We start from the raw sequence: 23,690 nt of genomic DNA, 5'->3' as shown, positions 1-23,690 counted from the left end.
AGAAAAATTAAAGCAAAAGAATCTAAGCGAAATAACAATGAAAATCATTTTTGCTTACTTACACATACTGTTATGAGAAATATGAGGGGAAATATATAGTATTTATACATATAATAAGAAATATATAAATGACGATTGGATCGACATACGATTGATGAGGGTGAATTTGACGAGGGTGTACGGAATTTTTGAGAATTTACACAGTTCATGGACCGAAATCGAAAGAAGAAGAAATTTTATCTTATCGTTAATTTGATTTACTATGTTTCATCTCATGAATTCCATTTTTGTTGCCTTATGTTTATTATGAAGGAATCTAACAAATACGATTACAGAATTTTCTTATAAATTAAAATGTTACAAACTTAGAATCTTCAGTATTCGGCTTTGTATAAATTTCTTGTGTTATTTTATTCTTCAACAATAAAGTCAAGCTACCATAAGCAGGAATATTGCAAAACCAAGGCACACGCACACACGTATATATACATAATTTCGACCAATTACTTTATTCGAATCTTTATTCGAAATGCAATGGATGGCAGATACTCGCGTGTCATTTGCATACAAATCTTGCAATTACCGGCATTCTTACGGTGTTACCGTTATAATGACGCTTCGACACTTGATCAATTAGCCATCAAAAGTGTCAGCGAATGCGCGATGCCGACCATTTTCCAGCTCAGTCTCCGGTTTATTAATTCCTTTGCAACAAGCATCGATGATTAACGACCGTGAGACCTCGTCTCTAAGTCCTCCGCGCGTAAATCGTACCAGCATGTAACATCCTCGAGATCCTGGCCGCACATAAGCAGTACCGCTTTTCTCTCCTTTAAACGAGTTTATTTCGTAAGCCGCTTATCTCGCGGCGCTAATTCGAAGATGTTTATCGACAGGCAGATGCTGCCGAACGACTGACATTTATCAGAATGTAACTCGCATTGACGAGCAACAAGTACTTAACGGTCCTGGAACCGACCGAGGGAATGTCGAAAGGTGTCATAATTAATGGATTCGTGAAGGGAAAGTCGACGCATGTAGCTGACTGATAAAAACCATTTCGTCAGGATTATGATATTTTTGAAGGAGCATTACTTTCTCGCCTTTAACGTGCTTCTTATTTCTCTAAAATGTTCCTGATTTTTGCAGTTTTGCATATTTATAGAAACAATAACAACTAAGGTTCTATTTCAAAAGATAATGTTTGTAACGTTGTTTCCTGTATTTTATAATTTATATTTGGTATATATATTTTATAATTCTATAATTTATCGAACAGATCAGTAGACCTTTAAGCAGCTCGTATAAATGATATTTTCCTAAAATTAACGTTTTATTGAATAATCTATTTTTGCCATTTATTGCTGAGCTCCAAGATGTTCTTTTAAAATATTTTGGTTTTTCAACAATGAATTGTTTGAAATAGATTTTGTACACTTTCAGTTTCTTTTTTATGAATTTAATGACCATGATAAAAATGTGTAAATTGAGTTCGTCGAATTGGTAATTGTTCTATAGCAGAATAAGCAGAATAAGTGGTGTTGATCATGCAGATTGTAAATTCAGACATAAACGTTATAAATGGAAGATTTAAAAACGCATTTCAGACATTTGCTATTTGTTTCACTTGATTTGATCAAAGCTCGGTAAAAGCTTAATCAAATGTTAGAGAGATATTACTGATAATAATAAAACCATTGTAACTTTTGTACTTTTGTTTATGGAGAATTGCAAGAATGGATCGTTATAAATAATAGCAAGCGTGTTAGAAGTCGTGATCTACCAATTTATTGGAAACGTTAAACTAAAAGGAGCGTTTAAAAGAAGTGTATGATTAAGCTGTTAAACCTATCATAAAATTATAAACGCATCAAACAAGGTATTATTAAATTGCTCTTACAATGAAGATACTTCAGCATCTCTTGGATTATTCTACCTAATAATTTTTACCTTTTAACGTTACTAAACGGCACACTATTATCTTAAGAAACTTTGTATTTTTAAATACTGGTAGGTTAAGAATGTGTTATTAATTTATATCACTATTGTAAATTTCTCTCGATTAAATTATCCAAATTCTACGTGAGGAAATACTTTTCAAATATATGATACAAGTTATAATAAGTAATTTTTACTGGATAAAAATACGGAGGATTTTAAAATAAAGTCAACAGATTATTTAACAGTCAACACGTGTGGACACAGACAAATCGTGTAATATTAGTACGTACTTTTGGCATCTATTAATCGTTCGCGTGGACTAAGATCCGAAGAGGACAACTGCTCCTTTACCTTGGCAACATCTTTTGGATGCAGGATATCGAACCAACTTTGACCCAACAGGTCACCCTGTGCAGACATAAAAAATTCATTTCTAAAATATACAATCTTTCTATATTTAAAATTTTCATGGTATCAAACTGTACATTTTACTAATTGTTTCATCCCCGAGATCCAGGTAAAAGGAAGAAAAGAATTGCAATTGATTTTGTTTAAGAAACCATGGACGTGTAATCATTCACAAAACTGTTTGTACATCCTATAAAAGGACTATCTATATAAAAAATGTATTACATTTTGTACATGTAAATGCAACAAATTTTTCTACATAATATTTTTCAATCAAATTTTACAAGCATTTATACAGGGCGGTTGGTAACTGCTGGTACAAGCGGAAAGAGGGCGATTCTACGCGAAAAAAGAAGTCGAAAATATAGAATAAGAATTTTTCGTTTAGGCTTTGTTTTCGAGAAAATCGACTTTGAATTTTCGCTCGGTACGTCTGCACTTTATCGCGTCTCGTTATAACGGATCTCACTGTAGATCGTTGTCTCGATTGACGTTATGTTGATAAACACTTCCAATGTGTTAGAAAGTGTTCATAGAAATTTAATTAGAAGAGCAGAAGCATGTGTTCGGCAGAATAGGCAACATTTTCAGCAATTTTTGCAATAATGAACTTCATGATTACTTCATATTATTTCATTATGTATTCCTAATTTTCCGTTACGGCAAAAACAAACTTAAACTGCGATAATATCCATCGAGACAACGATCTACAGTGAGATCCGTTATAACGCGTACCGAGCGAAAATTCAAAGTCGATTTTCTCGAAAACAAAGCCTCAAACGAAAAATTTTTATTCTATATTTTCGACTTCTTTTTTCGCGTAGAATCACCCCCTTTCCGCTTGTACCACCAGTTACCAACCACCCTGTATAATAAAATAATGTAATAAGGAAAACTCGTTTATTTTGATACATTTTTAAAAAGTTTAGTGAGATTTTAAATTTAGCAAGCTTCTAGATTTTTTTCTATTTACTTTCAATGTTACCCGACATGTACATGGTACCTTTCGTACACTGTAGTTGCGCAATATAGTATAACTTATTATATATAATATAAATATGAAGTAATAACAACCATTTTATAGCACTATGTGTATAAACGTAAATATTCAACGAAAGTATTCAAATAAATGAGAAGAAAGAGATTATATTTTCGCAATCATGTTATTTCAATTTATAGACTAAGTTAACATTTTCTGAGTTCCTTGGTTTACTTTTAAAGTAATTCCCATTTTGCTTTTAAAGTAATTTTCCAACATTCTTAGTATCATCAATCCTATTTGCGTTCTTAATTTTAATGCACTTTCCAAATATGTTAACTTTACTGTGAAATTTGTTGGAATCGTATTTTAATAAGGATAGCCTTGTTATAGAATATAGCTAGTTTGGAAAAATTCCTGGTGGGCCAGTAGGGATTTGGAGCCGCTCAGGAATTTAATTTTTATACTGAAAATAATGTGAATAAAATTACAATTGTAGATTCTTTCTAATTGTCGCGAATAATGAGAGAACATATATGCTAAAATTCTCGTTACGAACGGTATTATATTGCACAATTTACAGATAACAGAGAATAGATTTATTTTATTACTAGGTATACCATTTCTATTTTAAATATAACGCTTGAAGAAATTTATTTTATTACTCGTGTTTTATTACCAGCGCATCGAAAGAAACAGAGACTGGATACCTGAGAATAATTGAGTGTCTGCAAAACAGACTCGGATACATAAAGAATTCTTCCACGATCACAGCCCACCACGAAGACAAAACCCTCCGCAGCCTGAAACAAGAGAAGGCGCCTTTGATTACGTCACCTGGATCAAATATTAATTGCGATTATGCAATGAATGTCATAGGAAATCGATGGATACTGTTATTGATAATTGTTTGAAGTTATTTCAATTTTCTGGGCTTGAAAAAATCAATCAACGAATTAGTAATTTGATAAATGTTCTAACTATAATGAACTCTACAAATGGAGAAGTGTTTCGTAAATTATGTAGCAAATTTTCTTCTGTAAGATAAAAATAAAGTAATGTAAGATTGGAGAGATTGTTGAAATGATACACTTTGAGAATACAAATATTTTTCTTTTGCTCGTATCGATTTTAATTGTTACGAGTTCAGACAATTATTTAGCTTTCATGTAAAATTTTTATTTTTTGCTGTTTTTTTTAAACTTTAGACATTTTTTTATATTTTCTAACGTTTTACCTCTATATTTCAATTTTACGTAAAAAGTGTATATTATTTTTTGCATATTAATAAATATATAGGAAAATTTATACATCTGATAATAATAATCAACAGCATTTTATAAAAATATATTTTCTTATGAATTCTATATATTATACGTGAATCACAGATGTTTCTATAAATTCATATTTTTATGAATGCTATTGAATCCAAATAGAGATTTATTTCTCTTTTTAAATATTATAACACATATTTACTTTACTTGCATTTTGCTCTATTATGATAAATGTAAAAACTATTTTTTCTTTTTACGCAGTTTATCGACTATACAACGTAACTTGAATTTGAAGAAGATGAAGATGCACTGAGTAGTTGGTAGTAAAATTGAAAATTATAAGATAAGAGAACCTTGAAGTAAGTAAAACAATTTAATCGTCTAGCATCGCAATAGAAAAAAGAAAAGTAGGTAAAATGAAATAAATAAATAAATGGATATATAAATCATGTTACTTTTACATCTACATAATAATGTTTCATTCAATATATAGTTAACATGTACCTGGGTATTTGTTTTATTAAAAATCCATCAATCTTTTAATAAATTCTAATTCCTTAAAATCACCTCTGAGAAGGAATCTCGTCAGTGTCATTTAAATAAACCTTTTTACTGTTTATTTATGGCTTTTTGATCAATACCTTGGCACGTAATGAACAATAATTTGCGAGTATGTAAATAACTTGTGTCGCCTGAACCGTTTTCTAACAGAAACTTGTCTAATAAATTAAACAATTAATAGCCAATACTTGCACTATCAACGACTAAAAAATAAAATTTGTACCAAAGAAATTAAGATGTAAATTACGCGAATATATACACATTGAAAATAAGTATGTAATTCATACTGAAAGGAGACATCTCCGAACTAAAAACCGTACGGTGAGTTTGCTAATTTGACACTGTACTTGTGATTGACTGGTGCATAAAATAAATTCAGGAACCGACAACATTTTCTATGGAAAAACTCAAAAATAAAATTAATCAAATTACATGATTATCGAATTTTCCATGGGAATATCTCTCATTCTCCTATGAACAAATAGATATCATCTGACGTGAAGGGATTAAATAAATGAGTACATTCAATGACATCTTTCGTTAGTAGCTAACTTTGAAAAAGGTTTAAAATGATACATTCCTGAGTTAAGAAGCTCTAAGATTTTTCTAACTTGAGACCACGTTGGTTAATCGTGTTGTTGCAATGTTAGTAATCAATCAATGAAATTTGCTAAAGGTTACGGGAAGAAGATTCGAAAGTAAAACTATTTTACATAGTTGTAAGATTTCCCCTGCAAATGTTTCATCCTTCTACTATGCCACATACATTATTCGATGTCTAATACAGCTGGTTAAATAAACAAATACACGATATGTAGCAATTAACAGTATCTACTCTTGACTCGATGGTAAAAGCCAATCTGAAAATCGAATAGGTTCAAATGGATCACCAGGATACCCGAGGCGACTCATCCTGATCGCAAACGTGAAATTCGATCGCATGTAAATTGTGTAAATCTCGTAACGGCGAATGGACTGGTTTAAGTACATAGGGGCGTACGGACGTTAATGAATGTTGTATAGAACCGAAGATATATATCGTCACACAGGCTTCGCAAATGTCGATTACGCAACGACAACGCACTTAGTCTGGCTGGCTTACCTGCCAAGGAGATTGACGATACGCATACGAACATTGACGCGCTGCTGCTCTCGCGCTATCGCGATCATTCGATAAGGATCCATGCGCGTCGAGCTTTCAGGGTAACAAGCAAAAGTTGTACACGTCGTACCGGATGTCTGATCAATTTCAACCGATTGTTTCTTGCTAAACCTAATCTGCCTTGTTTTATTTTTTCTCGTTAATGGTTGTAGGAGGTAATTGTTCACGATATTAGTTTGGCTAGTGGAATGAAGAATGTTGAAACGAACGTTGGAATTAAACGTTATTTGCGTTTGATGCGATTCAACACAGGAAGACCTAAGTTGAGATTAAAATTACATTTTAACGTGATTATATTAGGTTGTGTAACAAATTCATTCCACCGTATCAGGAGAGATGAAAGTCTTGCTGTAATCTAATGTATCTGCTAATAAACAATTTTGTACTAACCACACATACCGTTCATTTTTTCTCAAATGGTGTTATTAAAAGACGTAATGTGTCTATTCATACTATTTGTACATATTCAACGTGTCACGTTATTCTGAACATTAATAAAATAATTCTGAATGCAGAACATATTTATTTTTACAGAGAGTATTCGCCATCATAGTTCCTTAATTATATAGAATAGCAAAATATTTCAAATAAATGTTACTAAATGCGACAATAGCCGTATAAATAATAAAACAAAAAATGTCACTTTACTCGAAGAAATTTGAACGCAGGGTTTACTCATCTAGCAGTTTATCTGATCAAAATTGATTACCCAGTTTTTGTTCCATTTTATTAAAAAATCGTGGCATCGTTTCCAGACATATATTAACGCATTACATAACTTACCTATTATAAGTATGAAGTATACAATTTAGTAGATTAACGATAAAATTTGCTATTGAGGTCAGATGTGTTTCCATAATTTAATTAAAAAAATTATTGAAAAAATGGATCAATATTGTGATTCGATTCTCATTATCATTGCAATTATCATTGACATATGCATTGACGTTTGCATGATTTCTATTGAAAATAGCATAAAAAATTCTGTACAAATTTCCCCACCAACTTTCTTAAAACTTTAAATTTCGAAAACAATAACAGCAACTGAGTTTCAGTACAACATTTAAGAAAGAAATAACGTATAAAATACTCGCAAAATAAAAATAACATATAAAGTAAGATAAAGATATCCGAGTTGACGAAAAGAATTTGTTTAGTCGTAACATCTAAAAACTGCACAATAATTTTTTTCTACAATAATTTTCTATAGCAATTTCTTTGTTACACAATTGATATTTTTGAATAAAATGAAAATAAACTTGTTTCGTTTAAACGCCGAACTCTAAGCCGAGGAAACCTCTGCAGAACTTAAATGGCATCGCAGATATGGCTATGATGCAGTATCAATCAATTTAATCGACAGATGTCCCGTGAGATAAGTTGCATTCCCTATTACTCCTCGGAAAGATGTTGTAACGTTTATGGGCTGAAGATGCGTATCTCTATAATTGCATGTTATGATGCTCTTTGATATAAAACGTTAATAAACAAAAATGCCTGGATGAAAGAAACTTAATTCCCGTTTAATGCTTTGATGTCCAATAAATCCATATTTGATCACGATTCTGATTAAATATCAGACATGTTATTTTTCTGCGATTAACTGAAAATTCTGTCTATTGATTATCTCCTACAAATTTATCAGCAGAGAATACACATTCCCGAATACCTGCTAGTTCTATATAAAATATGAAAATTAATCTACCATTAATTACCGTGAAAATAATTATTAATTAGTTAGAATTTTGTGTTCATGTAAGGTTCTGATCTGATATACTATGTAGGTGTGTAGCAAAAATTGAAGCTATCTGGAAGAGTTACCGTAGCATAATAAATCATTATAATTATACAATGTGGATTCCTATGATTGTTTAACTTGAATCCTATTAAATAGGTAAATTATATCAAAATTGGTCGAAATAATGACACGAAGAAGGGGCAGAGATAATGAAAAGAAAAAGATAAATTTTATTACTATTGTAAATTATGAAATTATTATTATAATATTGTATTATGCTATTATTTCGAATGGGATAATAACCTTTAAAGGTTTTCATAATCTCCTAATGATGCTACTAGTTTATTTAACCTACTAAAGTACCCTAATACTTATGAACGAGAGTGTACATCTAGAAATTGTATTTTCATATTAATATGTCCAAACAAAATAAAGGTTTTAGGGATGGCTAAATTTGCTGTATTTGCCACAATTTTTATAAATTTTTCGAGTGCTGTACATATAAAACCGCAATTCATATGTTGTAGTTTAAATGTATGTATGTATGGTGATCCAGCTTCAATTCTAACTTTTCATCCTTCTAACGATAAAATGTATAAAATACATACAATGGATAAAATGTATTGCTTGAATTCATTAAAGAAACCGAAATAACTGACAGAATAATATAATAATATAGCAATGGCTGTATCCTAATAAAATAAACATCCGTTACTAATAACCATACAGTCGATGAGATGCGAGAAGAAAGTACTTATTGCAATATGTAAAGGATGAAACAACTCTCTACTTTCTATTCTTTTTCAGTTACGATCGCTGTTGAAGTGGTCACCACTTCTGCGAAAACTCTACATCTGGTCTTCTTAGTTTTCTCAAGCGCTGAAGCCATCCACAGCATATAGACAAAAGACTAGCATGAAGGCAGACTATAAACAGTAGACAGGCGACGTTGGCTTCGGGGTTTTCAGTTATAAGGTAACACTGCTAGCGCGTGGATGTGGACCAGCTCAAATTGTATTCCTACTTATTATTACACTTCTCTATTAAATTAAATATATATATATTTTGTACCTTACACTTTATCCACGCGTTTTCTCTCTTTATACATCTAATAATCTCAACATTCACAAAGATATAAAATTGTACAGGCGTGTGCAATCAAATTGTCATGCTCGAATGCAAACACGCATCTTACGTTAAAAAGAAATCTTCCAACGACTTTATTGTCCTTAAAACCATTGGAAATGAAAAATCATTTGTCGTTGAACAGCAGATACCTGGACCCTAGCCGTCAAGAATGCAGAGCTTACAGTTAACGTCTAAATATTGCAAAGAGTACCTTGTTTTATTTAAAGGATGGAATAATTCCCTATTTAGGTTTTATTCTTTTTCTTTTTTAAGGTGTTATATTAATAAAAAGAATGATATCGCAGAAACATCTGTGGTGCAATCATCAGGCAATACACGATAATAAAATGTTTTTGAACGATTTTATTGTCTTGAAACTTAACGTATAGATCTTAACCGTCAAGGATGCAGAGTTTATAGTTAACGTCAGTCGCACAGTAGAAATGTTAATTTATCCGTGAACCGGATACTAGTGGTATCGACGGCGGTAATAAACGTGCAGCAATTCACAATGAAAGTTCCTGCGGATAATAATGGAGCCGGTGTCGATCCGAGCTGGTATGCCGGGTGTGGTCACTCGTTCGAATATTTAGTCGAGCCGGTCGGGATAGAGCAAAGGAAAGTCCCGATAAAAGATAAACCTATCTACGTACTAGTACGCGACAATGAAAAATGCTCACCAGCCACCGACACGAACTCTGTGCTCAGTCGCGTGACGGAATCTAGAGTGAAAAGCAACTATGCCCGTTCCGTTTTACGACTCATTCTTAAAGTTTCGAGACTCATAAGCGATGTATTCGATCGACGTACGCGTTGTGCAGTTTCTGTACAACGCATCTCTGTACCCGAAACGACCATACATACCGTTATATGCATGTTACTTATTGCGGGACGTTTATTTTGTTAGTTGATTTTTGAGTTTAACACTTGTTCAGTGGAGACTGGATTATTATTCTAACGAGGGTTGATTATTTTGCTTTGTAGCGATAAAGCAAAGAACAGGACCAAGAAGCTTGTTACCCTTGTGTGACAATTAAATTTAATATAGTCTGATAAAATAACAATATGTAAATGTTACGTAGGAAGTAATAAACTATCCTACATGAATCAAAATTGACTCAGTCTGTCGTCTGAGGGTCAAGGGAGATATTCATAAGCTTCCCTGGCGTCGAAAATTTTTTAACGAAATCAGTGGTCTATTTTGGCATAGCTATCTACTGGGTGTACAGAAAAATCTCGATAAATTGTACGTACTAAATTTCAGAGATATGAAAGACAGATACTAAAGGATTTTTTAGAATAAAGATATGAAGCTGTTGCGATCCTTGAATGTTTTATGGTTCAATCTTCCTCTCGCTTTAACCAAGAAAAGGGCCCTTCGTGTTCTAAGAATATTTTTTTCATAACATTTAAACGAGAAATTAATAGTTATTAATAGTATTATTTATTAATTATTGAATTTATATAATTAGTAACGATTCTGTCTTATTTCCTTGGAAATTCAAGGAATTTTTTAAGGATAGGAAAATACGATTTGTTCGAAAATGTAAAGAAATGTAAAGAATGCAGGGGGATCAAGGATAACGAAGAAATAATCGAAGACTGTTTAAGTCTTAAGAATAATTAATAGTAAACTGTGAATTTAACCAAACTCGGACTTTTATAAATTTGGATCAGAAAATGGAACTTACATAAAAATTTCTTTCATCCTCTAATATTGTAACGAAGTCACTTATTTTTATGATTCTCTTATAAGTGCATTTAAATTTTCAATAAATGCACAAACATCCCCAGTTTAATAATCTCGAAATAATTCATAACTTTGAGTTTAGTATGGTGTTCGGTTAAAGATTCATGGAATTTCAAAGAAGCGTTTAAAAAATTTCCTTCCTTAATCGATAGGTATAGAGAATAATTAGGGAGTGATCGGTAATTGAGAACAATCAGAAAATGGTACTTCGAGTCTGTCACAATTTCCCCGATATTGACAGTTTTTAGATATCGCGAACGATTACAAAATAATTGCCAGCTTCCTAGATATTGAGGGTAATTATAAAATAATTGATGATATCCTAGGTGACGAGCGCAATTAGAAAATATTATATAATTTCGCTTTTGACGCAGATTTTGAGCAATATTAGAAGTTCATAGAATTTCAAAATGACTTGTAAAGATTATAATTCGATGTGGAATTTTTCTGCTAAACATGAACCTTGAACTATGTCACTGAAAGTATTCATTGATCATTCTAGAAAATGAATTATTGATATCTGACAAGATTTATTATTGGAAATAAAAATGCAGCATGTATTAAAATCTAGTTTAATCTAAACCTTGTCGGTCGTTTTTAAATCGTATTCAACTTAACTTTAAGTCATACTTAACTATAACAACATATGGTATAATTATATATATATATATAATGTTATCTCTTATCGTCCTAATTTTTATTGCAGATTTTTCACGTAATAAAAGTACAAAAATTAATTCGTTAAATTCTATTATTAAGAATAATACAACAGACTTCTCGTAATTTTATAACGTGTTCGTCCATGATTTATTCGAATTCAGTTGTAGTTTCGAGCTGAGTTACCAGCTAAACAATGCGAGTCGCCCGTGATAAAGGAAGTGGATAAGTAATAAAAATTGTAAGATAACTATACTTCACGAAGATAAGAGGAAAAGTTGCCTTTCGTTTATCAGTTCAATTAATTTACAATTAACACGTAAAATACTATTAATAATGATAATTGCTACGTATACAGTATTAAATGATTTTATGGAAATGAAAATTTTCGTTTACCTTACTCGGTATTCTAAACACTAATATGTTAAAAAACTGAATAAAAAACAGAAACTCGATGACAAAATCGAATCTTTGTTGCATATTCAATTTATTTTTTGGGTTCATGTGTCTTGGGATTGTCCTAGTTTCATTAAGAAGTTTCCAATACTCTAGACATTGTTTGCGCATATCAGCTTGTTTTGTCTCAACAAGAGTATTATCCGCGTAAAATGCAGCAATTTTACACAGGCCCGTTATTTGTTTTCTGCCCAAATCTTTGTTAGAAGCACGTAAATATTGAACAAATTGTTTCTATCTTTTTAATTTATTATATGATACTAGTTGTGAAACATCGTCATTTTCGCCACCTTTTAAAAGGAGACGATTAACATGCTTCAGATATTCAACAACGTCTTGAATTTGCTGGTCTAGAAGAGTTTGGTTTAAAAATACAAACTTCTTCAAAGCAGCGATACATTAAATAAACTAAACCAGCACTAAAAAACGCTTCAGAGTTTAGTATTTAAAACTACGATTAATATCTTTTTTTTTCTTAGAAATTGAAGTATTATTTTTGATTAGGTTTTGTTGCAAAGTTTGTTATCAATATACAGTGTTTTTGTATATTTAGAACCCGATATCGTTAAACATTTCTTTATATATAAATTTCTTTTAATAAACTAGATTACAAGTATGTATAACATACGTAAATAGGAGGACAAAAATCATATACCTTTTGATTTATAAAACGAATTTATTAAGTGGTTTTATAACCATCATAAGCATAAAATAATGGAAATAGAATTGAAAAGTTCAAACATGATATTTAAATTAATACTAAGAAAGACTTTCTTTTTCAGATTTTGGTCTAAAGTCGTATGTATGTATAGTTGTGCACGTATGATATTGCCTCTGATCTAAATTAATATCTATCACATTGAGAATCATTAAATAATTTGGATTCTTGACTGCTGTAAATATTTTCTTATCTTCTATTTTGTTATTTTATAAAAGAAGCATTTCGTTATATATTTTATGTAATAAAATTTTTTTTATTCGAAATTTTCCTATCGCATGTGCGATAAAAATGTGCTTCAATTAACATTTAACTGACAGGTAATGTAACCGGAAGTATGAAACCGGAATTTGCCTATAGATGGCCCTAACTGATAATGTAGTTATCACTAAACTGCGTCATTGATGCCAAAAGTCTTTGTTGACATCTCATAAACATTTTCGACTCGGAACAATACAAGTTTCATACAACAGCATAGTTTGTAATAGCGTTGAACATGTCGAATTTTGTGCCTGGAAACTACGATTTGCGGACAGCATTGAGTTTCTGTTACCATTTGAAAAAAACTGCTGCAGAATCACATCGGATGCTTGTCGAAGCTTATGGTGAGCATGCTCTTGGTAAATCACAGTGCTTTGAGTGGTTTACAAAATTCAGAAGTGGCAATTTTGACGCGAGGAACGAAGAACGTGGAAGACCACCGAAAAAGTTTCAAGACAGCGAATTGCAAGCATTGTTGGATGAGGTTGACGCTCAAACACAACAACAACTCGCTAATCAATTAAACGTGACACGAGAAGCCGTCTCCATACGTTTGAAAGCCATGGGAAAGATCCAGAAGATGGGAAAATGGGTTCCACATGAACTGAATGAAAGACAGCAGAAAAATCGAAAAACCACTTGCGAAATGCTGCTCGCCAGATACAAAAGATTCTATACAAAAATCAAATAATAACTCAAAACTCCCTAAGACTAGTTATTTCGCTAATTATGCGAACGATTTTCAAATAACTACTTTTTAAAGTAAGATAATATTCCTTTTTTCTGTTGTAATGATCCGTATAGTATTAGTTTGTGCGAAAAGTTTCTTTCGTTTTATAAAGAAATAATAGACGCACAATGTGTTTTGTTTTATATTAGTTTATTGAATTATGCACGAACATAATAATAGAAATAGAACAATATGGATCATACCTAATTTTATAAAATAATATAAAACAGAAATTGTTGTTCATCTATTATCACCTTATGAAACGAAAGAAACTTTTCGGACAACCTAATACTATACGAAAGTCTCAGGCCATCTACCAAATGGAAATATTTTATTTTTATAAACGAATATGAAGGTATTTGATATTATTTTTAATCAGCTGTTGCTTTTTAAAAAGTGTTGTTTAGAAAAATGCTTAATTCGAAATAATTGATACGTTGAACACATCTGCTTTGGTTTCGTCGAAAACTTTGTCAAATAATTTTTCAATCAACTTGTTTTGTGCTATTTATTTTTAATATTTTAAAATATCATTCAAAATATTATTAAATATTAGAATCTTCGATATACAATTCCATTTATTAAACCTGCTCCTATAAAATTTGCGAACCAGGAAAAATTAGAAAACAAGTAGCACCATAAAGTGAACATCTAACGATTCACTTTTATATAACATTATGTGGAAAAACATTTCTTAAAAATATGATCAGTTATCATTATTGGCATTATTTTAGTATTAGTAGTAGTATTTTGCATAATGATGTATAAGAATTTAGTAGATATATAAAAATATGCAAGGAAACATAGAATGTATATCGTAAAAATATGTAAAACATATAAAGTATTGCAGTCGTTATGATAATTACTGAATAAAACAAATTTCTGCGCAAACTCTATTTTTCGTTTATTTCTGTTCACAAAAATACAAAATTGCGTATGGATCTGTAATTTAACAACAATGTGATTTCCCAGTTTAATTGCAGAATATTTGCCACAAAGATCGCTGGTTCCGCGGGAATTATTAACAAATAGCAACTTGTTTGATGATTCGAAATCCGTCGATAATCGATCATCAGAAGCGCGATCGATGTAAACGGCAAGAGCAAACGTATTATCAACGGCGTAATTGCACATCTACATGATTCGAACCCTTCTCTTTCACCCGTCACGAGACCGATCTCTGTGAAAAATGTGTAGCACGCTGGAGAAAGGTTAGCCACACGGTTATTAGACACACAGAGTCAGTCTCATACGAACCGATTGCAAAACGCACAGACGGCCTTTTACAAGTGACGCAAAAACTTTTCCCCCGCATTACTTCCAATTAGCGGATTAATGACTTTGGCTTTAACGCGATCACACATGCGAACTCGCATGGGAAACCGAACTCACCAACGAGGAGGAAAGTGAAACGATTCGAGCAAAGGATCGCGACCGAATCACCGTCTGATAGAAAATTGCAATTTTGCCGCCAAGTAAATCGGCCGCGTCACTTTTTTTATAGAGGAAACAGGCGATTTATAGCGAAAAATCATTCTACCGGATGAAAAAGTTAAAGGAAATTGTCAGCGTATCTTGTACGCCGGCGCGGTGCGGCGTACAAATCGAGCTATTCGAATTACGCAAGTGATTCTGAAATACCAGGAAGTCTTACCTGAATGGTATGCACAATCGTATCTGCTATCTGGTTTTCCGAATACGGAATCAGTAATGGCGTATAATCTCATCGTCGGAATCGGTCGCTTTCAGACTTTTAGCTGAACGATAGTCGTTTCGCGCGCCTTTTGCAATCGTCGTAATAACGCTATCAACCGCGACTCTGTGCGTATTATGTCATCATTATTAGTACCTTTTTGTTTAGTTGGTTTTTCCTTTTTAACGACGATATTTTGAAATCGTTAACGATTAAGGAAGAAATTTTCTAATATTTTATTTGCCGAAGTTTCATGGTCATCAATTGTATTTTTTCATCTTGTAGTATTTCATCTCCGGCTATTATTAATACTGATCTTTTATTAATAAATATTGATAGTATCGAAATTTTATGAACAGCTCGTTACATTGATAATATCTTCGAGTTATCGGTACATTGAATTTAATTGACCGCGTAAAGTGTACACTGCCGTTCAGAAGTTTAGAACACACATTGCTTCTTTGAGGAAACAAATTTTATCCTACATTTTTCCGAGAAATAAGAATATTATAATTATAACTGTCGTTTTTAAGATCATAGTTTCGATACCGTAAAGGAATAATATTATGAACATAATAATTATTTACTTAATCCCAAGTCGCTTAAGGGGGAAGCAAAAAGTGTCTACAGAATTCAAGATCATAGCATCTTAGGGTTAAGAAAGTTATTATTTCTTGAAGTTCTACAACTAGCATCCTCCAAACTTTTGAGTTACATTCTGCTTCAATTATTTTGTATCGGTCATGCTATGCACCTTAACGATATCTTAAATATACCGGATGGTTGGTAACTGGTAGCGGAAAGGAGATGATTCTACGCGAAAAAAAGTCGAAAATATAGAATAATAATTTTTCATTTGAGGCTTTGTTTTCGAGAAAATCGACTTTGAACTTTCGCTCGGTACGCGTGCACTTTATCGCGTCTCGTTATAACAGATCTCACTGTAGATTATTGTCTCGATTAACATTATGTTGATAAACACTTCCAATGTGTTGGAAAGTGTTCATAGAGATTTAATTAGAAGAGCAGAAGTATGTGTTCGGCAGAATGGGCAACATTTTCAGCAATTTTTGTAATAATAAACTTTATGATTACTTCATATTATTTCATTATGTATTCCTAATTTTCCATTACGGCAAAAACAAAATTAAACTGCGGTAACATCCATCGAGACAACGATTACAATGAGATCCGTTATAATGAGACATGATAAAGTGCACGCGTACCGAGCGAAAATTCAAAGTCGATTTTCTCGAAAACAAAGCCTCAAATGAAAAATTATTATTCTATATTTTCGACTTCTTTTTTTGCGTAGAATCACCTCCTTTCCGCTTGTACCATCAGTTACCAACCACCCTGTATAATTAACATAACGAAAAGTATTATTAAAGTAGACTGCGCATGTTTACACAATCTTATATTCTTATGAACAGAACTGAAGAAATGAGACTCGAACAGTTCTATCTACTAAGCATTTGCTAAAGGTCATAATACTTTATTTTGAACGTTTTATATATTTTTGCATATTATATGCATTCTGTAGATTTTTGGAACCCTAGATCTCCTGAAAATGCATAAATACTATAGTCTATTAATAAGTTATCAATAATATGTATATCGATAATTATCGATTATAATCATCAATACTATAGCATTTCTAGCGTGAACAAGCGATGAAAGACATCGTTGCGATTTCGCATTAGTGACGTTGTTCGCATTCGACAGGTTTATGTTTCTGTTTCTGATGATGTAACACACAAGCATGTACTAGCGAGTTTGTATACTTGTCTGCATTGCATCACTAGAAATATTCATCTGCTGAATCGCACGAGGTCATCGATGTGAAATTACAACGTCACATTGTTTATTTATATGGGGTCGTAATCCTTTGATATACTCTTACGGGTATATTTCCACGATCTTTCAAAAATTTATTTCACTATTTCTAGCTTCACGCTTGCTAAGACTAACTTCAGTAAGTAAACTGATTGTGCTTCGAATTTAGGTATGCGTAACTTTAGATATCTATTTTCCATTTCAAAGAATAATTTCAAATCGAGTAACTTTCTTTGTATGGTAACAATAGCTGAAATTAGATTACTTGATTTCAAATGATTTCTAGTAACTTCACTTATATGGACACAAATTGATAGTAAAGGCGGATTAATCTCGATACTTAACAATCCGAGTAATTCGCTGTCTAAAATAGACAGTAAACACAAAATATTCAGCACCACAATTGATTTCATCACGCTATCTGGATTTTATTTAGGAAAGAATGAATTCCACCACTTTTCTACGATTAATACAGCTTATTGGAATATCAATACTACAAACTCACGTTTAGAAGAAGTGTGATTTAGTCTGCTATTGCTTTCAATGTCTCAATTTTTTATCATTTTATTTACATTCGATTCACTTCATTAAGTTTTGGATTCAATGAAATAAATGATGCGATGTTGCTAAGATTTATATTTCTAAGGATATGATACGTACGTGCGTGTAATCCATTGTTATATAGCGTTATTTATCATCACTTTTTTTTAAATATTAATTTGCAGAATTGTACAATGTTATCAGTTTAAAGTCACAACAAGAGGAGAACATCGGGTAGCCTGATCAGCATTACAAAAATTGCAAAATATATTAGACAGATGTCGGATTTTGAAACATTTATGGGACATTTGAAGATACAAAGATACACAGAATGTATAATACGTAACAATATATAAAATATTTTCAATATAAAATATTCGTTATAATATGTGATATGTGAAAGAAATCTCCGCTTAGCTTCCGTTTCTTTAGTTCTGTTCACATGAATTTGAATCTGCATTTTTCTATCATCCTTTCCAAAGAATAACTGTTAAGCAGCGAGTTCTTATATAAATTCATATTTATACGAACTACAGTAGAGCTGTAAAATATAGAATCTAAAGCAATATTAAATATTATAGCAAGTGTTTTATTTTGGACATTTTGTATGTTTTTCATATATTATATATGTCCTGGTCATTTTTGTATATTTAAATTTTCTATAAAGTTGTAAACACCTATAGTTTGATGATAAGCATGTTTGGATTAAATTGAAGCAAACATCATCTACATTCTACATCAGATCTAAACATCAAACTTTCTAGAATGAAAACCTATGATCAGCTGGTGAAGGGATAGTAAATTTTTGATCGAACTCACTTGAAGTATGAGCGTCTTAAGCTCTTGATCGCTGAGAAACGCTGGCTTATAATGACCTTCCGTGTATGAGGTAACAGCGCCTAATATGGTTTTCAAGTGCTGCACAGCCATTCTCAGCACGGTCAGTTTATCGAGTTTACGAGACATCGCGTGACACATTGGTACCATCGCTGAAAGCTCGGTGATATAAGTGTTCATCTTGTCCCTTCGTCTTTTCTCGATTTCGCTGTGATTTTGCCTAGAAAATAACACGAGACAGACAATATTAGCATATATTCTATATTCTGTATATATACATAATATTATTATATTCTATGATTCAGTGATTTTGAGAAAGATAGTAGTACGAATTAGGTTCAATATAGCTCTTATTGCTAAATGAACTTTTACATTTTTTTATACTGATGCTTAATCCTTTCCAGTCTAACGAGATAATATAGCCTAAAGTAATTTTTAAAAACACTGCTAGATCGTTAAAGATGTCCTAACATCACTGAAACCCATTTATACGAAGTCATGCGATTCTATGATAAATGGAACTATTTTAAAAACTATCTCCGATACGTGTACATTGTTTTTAATCAGAATGAAACATAGTTACTTTCAAAAGAAATATCCGTCTCAAACGGATTAGTTTCCAAATCCAAAGAATATCTGTAGGGAAAATTATTTCTAAATTCAGATTTAAATTGAAAAATTATGCGTTTTTATAATGACTACCACAGTTCTTTGAAATAAAAACTAGAGTGTACTAATGAGTCATAAATCACAACTGGCAAGAATGATTTCCGATTGTAATTAATTATGTTGAGTGGTCAAATAAATCATTCGTGTCCATATGTGTATATATATATGTGGAATTTATTAATTCCAAAATTCTTATTACAGGCTTATTTATTATTGCCTATAAAATAGTAATATAAAAAATTATTAAAAATCGTTTTATAAAAATTTTCTTAAAAACCTTAACAATTAATGGAATATTCACTTCTCATACGTTATATTCACCCTTATGATAAAGTAGTATAAGTTTAAACATATACATGCAGCAGACTAAATATAATTCGAATTAATAAATTTCAAAATCTCAAAGATACTAGAGTATTTTTCGTGCCATCTTTAAAATATTATTTCTATTCCCAACATACTTAATTTCAGAAAACAATTTTGAAATCTTCGTTTACGAGTGTCAAAACCCTTGTGAACGATATAATATGATCATTAGAAAATTATCCAAGCGAATTATCGTGTATATGTCGTAATCCTCGAATTCTATTTTATTATTCAATCTTCACATTCGTATTATTCATTTTTCTATTGTACGTGTATTTTGCCGTAAGTTTTGGACAGGCGTCACAATTATTTTTTAATGGAATTTATATATTTGTATAACTTTATCATTTTTATATATAGGATTCAGATTTGTAAACTAGTTATAAAGAGTAACTAGTTATAAGAGCAAAATACAATGATGAGGTATAAAATATATAAAATATAAGATATAAAATATAATAATAGAAACGTGCACATTCGTCACTCCCCTGTCTTCGTCGTTCGAGTACACCTTGCGTCTTAAAAACAAAAGGGTACGTTTAGCGGAACACTTTGGAACGTTCCCAAATGTTCGAACGACGTTTTCTACATCCACAGACGCGTATAATCTATATCCATCTATAATTCTTATTACTTGAATCTGTAATAGTCTCTAAAAGTTTTTGCCATATAAGTATAGAATTTTATATTTCAGTTATTATGTTTCTTACGAAGCCAAACAAATGTCCTAATATTTACGAACGTGAATGTATGTATATCTTCAACATCCAAGAATATAGTAACAAGAAATACCAAAATGTGAGAAACTCTTCGCGATAGTTGACCCGTGGATGACGAAAAAATCGCAAGAGGTCATTGGTACATTAAATTTCTCGTTCTTCCTCCTCGTAAGCCTCTGTCATCTTCTTCAGAGTCGTGACCCTTCTCGCGGTGAATAAATTATAAAGGCGATTCAGCTAATAAATGGCGCTTTTGTGAGCGAACATCGGTGATTTGTCTAACAGGAATTCGCATTCATGTCCTGTAGCGATCAATTGGCGAGCGGAAGTTGCGGCTACAAAAAACCAGTTTTGGTTTACGGGTCGCGCGCCGCTTTATTAATTTAAGAAACATGCGGTCATTGTGATGCCCTGGACTATAAGCTCGGTCAACAATCGCGTATAACACATTTTAATACGATTTTAATCGTTGTCTAGGTCGATACCTAGACAATTAAGCTTCGTTTTTCACTCTTACGTTCTTACATAACCATGTTTAGTTATATGCTATAATCATCATTGCGAGAGAGAAAGTTAATTAATAATTGATTCTCTTGTTAGTGGTTGAAGATTCAGGGAAGTTACAGGAATCTTCTACTGGTCTTCTAAAGCGATGGGCAATACTTCGAATAAAATATTTTTAATCATTTTCATACAATAAACGTGTATTTTCTATACAAAAATTCCGGTTTCATATTTACATACCTGGTATGTATGTCGGAGATGGAAGGATACCGGAGCCTTCCCTTTGCAACTTTGGTAAAACTTCTTAATACTGTAATCTAGATTCTACCATAGCCGTAATTAAGCAATTGTCGTCATTCAATCCGATTGTATTTGTTCGAGATTTATGATAGTGAGCTTGGGCTCGAAGCGACAACCAGTCGCCGAACGTAACCGCGGTCAAGGGATGAACGTTTTGTCTAACAAAGGCTAACTAATTCTATTTACATAGTCCGGTCAAAATGGATATAAAAATAGTGATCAAAGAACAAAAATTCCAACTATTCTAAATATTGGTAGAGACTTTGGATACACCTGTAGAAATAAACTGTCAAAAGTCCCCATTGATTCCATGTGTGCTAAAAAAGTTATTCAAGGTCAAAGTGAAAATTTTCGGATTTTTTAAATTTTTCTTGAAAACGGTAAGTTTTATCGAAAATATAGTCCAGACAAAAATTGTAGATCATAAAATTATCTACAAAAATGTCTCTCATACTTTTTTCCCTAAGAATTACCATTCCTAAGATATCGCCATTCTAAATGTTGAAGGAGTTACATTCTACATGATATGCACACAAATACCACATATATATATAGTCAGGCACTTAATATAAGTAAAAGTGCCTATTTGTTTCTCTTATATGTTTAAACAATACAATTTTGAGAATATACACTCAAAAGAAACTCAGTCCCTTAGCCAATCCTTTCTATATACCCGCATGGCCTTGATCAACATCTGGCTACTCTATCATTGTTCACGTGGCCACGTTCTGCTTTTCTGAAGTAAGTGAAATACTTTTAGTGTTATGAACATTCCTTTCGAGTGAATACATGTATTTATTGCTAGCGTCTACTATTACAGTTTGTACCCATTAATATTTTAAAAAAATGTCACAATTGTGCTTTATCTGCAATAAACTTTTGACGGAAGGTGAAACTGTTACAGTTAGTCGTGGAATGAAAACTTTGATCGATGCAAGTATCGAAAGAGGTGATACAGCAAACAGAAATATACTCTTCAAAAAGTTTATCTGATTATCCAAAATGCCAAAACCATATTTTATTTTTACATGCGATAACCAGCTGTGATACATCAGCAATGTTCAGAAGGAACAAAACATCAGTATTAAAATTATTTGAAAAAAAGGATTTAATTGATTGCGCTAATGTATTTAATGAAATTGATCCCTCTGCTCAAACGATAATCAGAAAAGGAATTCGCTTTCTCCTTGCTGTCTATGGAGTTCCAAAGAAAATTGATTGTATAGACATGTATAGATATTTAACTTTTGTAAAAAATACACGGAACAAGAAACAAGTACAACTATCTTGTCTTCCTCCAACATCGGCTTCTGCTCATCAACACTTGTATCGAGCATTCTATCAAGTTCAGGCATGGCTAGGCAATCAACTAAACCCCGAAGACTGGGATTGGAAATTAACAAACAATATTTTGGAACTGATTCAAGCTATCCTCCCACCTACCCCGGAAAAGCTCCTAAACACTATTTTTCGCAACTGTAAAAAAGATTGTAGTGTTAAATGTGGCTGTAGAAGAGTAGGGTTGTCGTGTTCACTAGCGTGTACTAATTGCCAAAGCCAGTCTTGCTTGAATGTTCAATCGAATCCTATAGACGGAGATTCGTGTGATATCGATGAAGAGACAGCTGATTCATCTTCAGTTGAACAATTTATGGACATCTATCAGGAAGAAGAGGAAGAAGAAGAAATCGAAGAAAACATGACTATTGAAGTCGAATTTGAAGAGTATGAATCAGATTAAAATATTAACATAAATTAGAACTACAGTTTAAAATAATCAATATCAGTATCAATATCACTAATCATTATGCAGTAAATACAGTATTTTCCCATAAAACTCCGTCATAACAGATGGTGCAAAAAAAGCGCCAAGTACACTACCTCATAGGTGGTGTGGAAATGTATGCATATCATGTAGAATGTAACTTCTTCAACTTTTAGAATGGCGATATCTTAGGAATGGTGATTCTAAGGAAAAAAAGTATGAGGAACATTTTTGTAGATAATTTTATGATCTACAATTTTTGTCTGACTATATTTCCGATAAAACTTACCGTTTTCAAGAAAAATTTAAAAAATCCGAAAATTTTTACTTTGACCGTGAATAACTTTTTTAGCATGCATGGAATTAATAGGGACTTTTGGCACTTTATTTCTACAGGTGTACCCAAGGTCTCTACCAAAATTTAGTTCCGTTAGAATTTTTGTTCTTTGATCACTATTTTTATGTCTATTTTGACCGCACTATATGTTTAGTATTATGCATGAACGGTATTCTATGAACAGTGGCGCCGTTCGCTACGTGTTTTATCTCGGCTGCTAACTTTTTTTTTTGTACGTAGAAAAATCCTCATGGACACTCCACTGCTGTTAATAATCTGTAATAGCAGAGTAGTGTCGGATTTTTACCGACTAAAACTCCACGACGACTATCCTATGCGTATGACAGGTGTGCTCCAGGAA

The 23,690-nt window shown here is 32.0% G+C and overlaps 1 protein-coding gene and 1 long non-coding RNA gene across 18 annotated transcripts in view; one reads left to right on the top strand and one right to left on the bottom strand.

Moving 5' to 3' along the window:
• Positions 1-23,690, top strand: part of LOC126918090 (uncharacterized) — a 702,612-nt gene that overhangs the window by 359,669 nt on the left and 319,253 nt on the right. The window lies entirely within an intron of this gene.
• Positions 1-23,690, bottom strand: part of LOC126917565 (protein cycle) — a 366,148-nt gene that overhangs the window by 23,769 nt on the left and 318,689 nt on the right. For all 11 annotated transcript variants that reach the window (XM_050724557.1, XM_050724635.1, XM_050724626.1 and 8 more), the window contains 3 exons: positions 18,652-18,889; positions 4,039-4,131; positions 2,232-2,349 (listed from right to left, as the gene is read on the bottom strand). In XM_050724557.1, the coding sequence (XP_050580514.1) occupies positions 2,232-2,349; positions 4,039-4,131; positions 18,652-18,889 (449 nt within the window). The remainder of the gene's footprint in view (positions 1-2,231; positions 2,350-4,038; positions 4,132-18,651; positions 18,890-23,690) is intronic.

The sequence above is a fragment of the Bombus affinis genome, chromosome 1, assembly GCF_024516045.1.
Source record: "Bombus affinis isolate iyBomAffi1 chromosome 1, iyBomAffi1.2, whole genome shotgun sequence".
Lineage (NCBI taxonomy): Eukaryota > Metazoa > Arthropoda > Insecta > Hymenoptera > Apidae > Bombus > Bombus affinis.
Note: the sequence above shows the minus strand (reverse complement) of the source record. Positions and strands in the feature narration are given on the sequence as shown.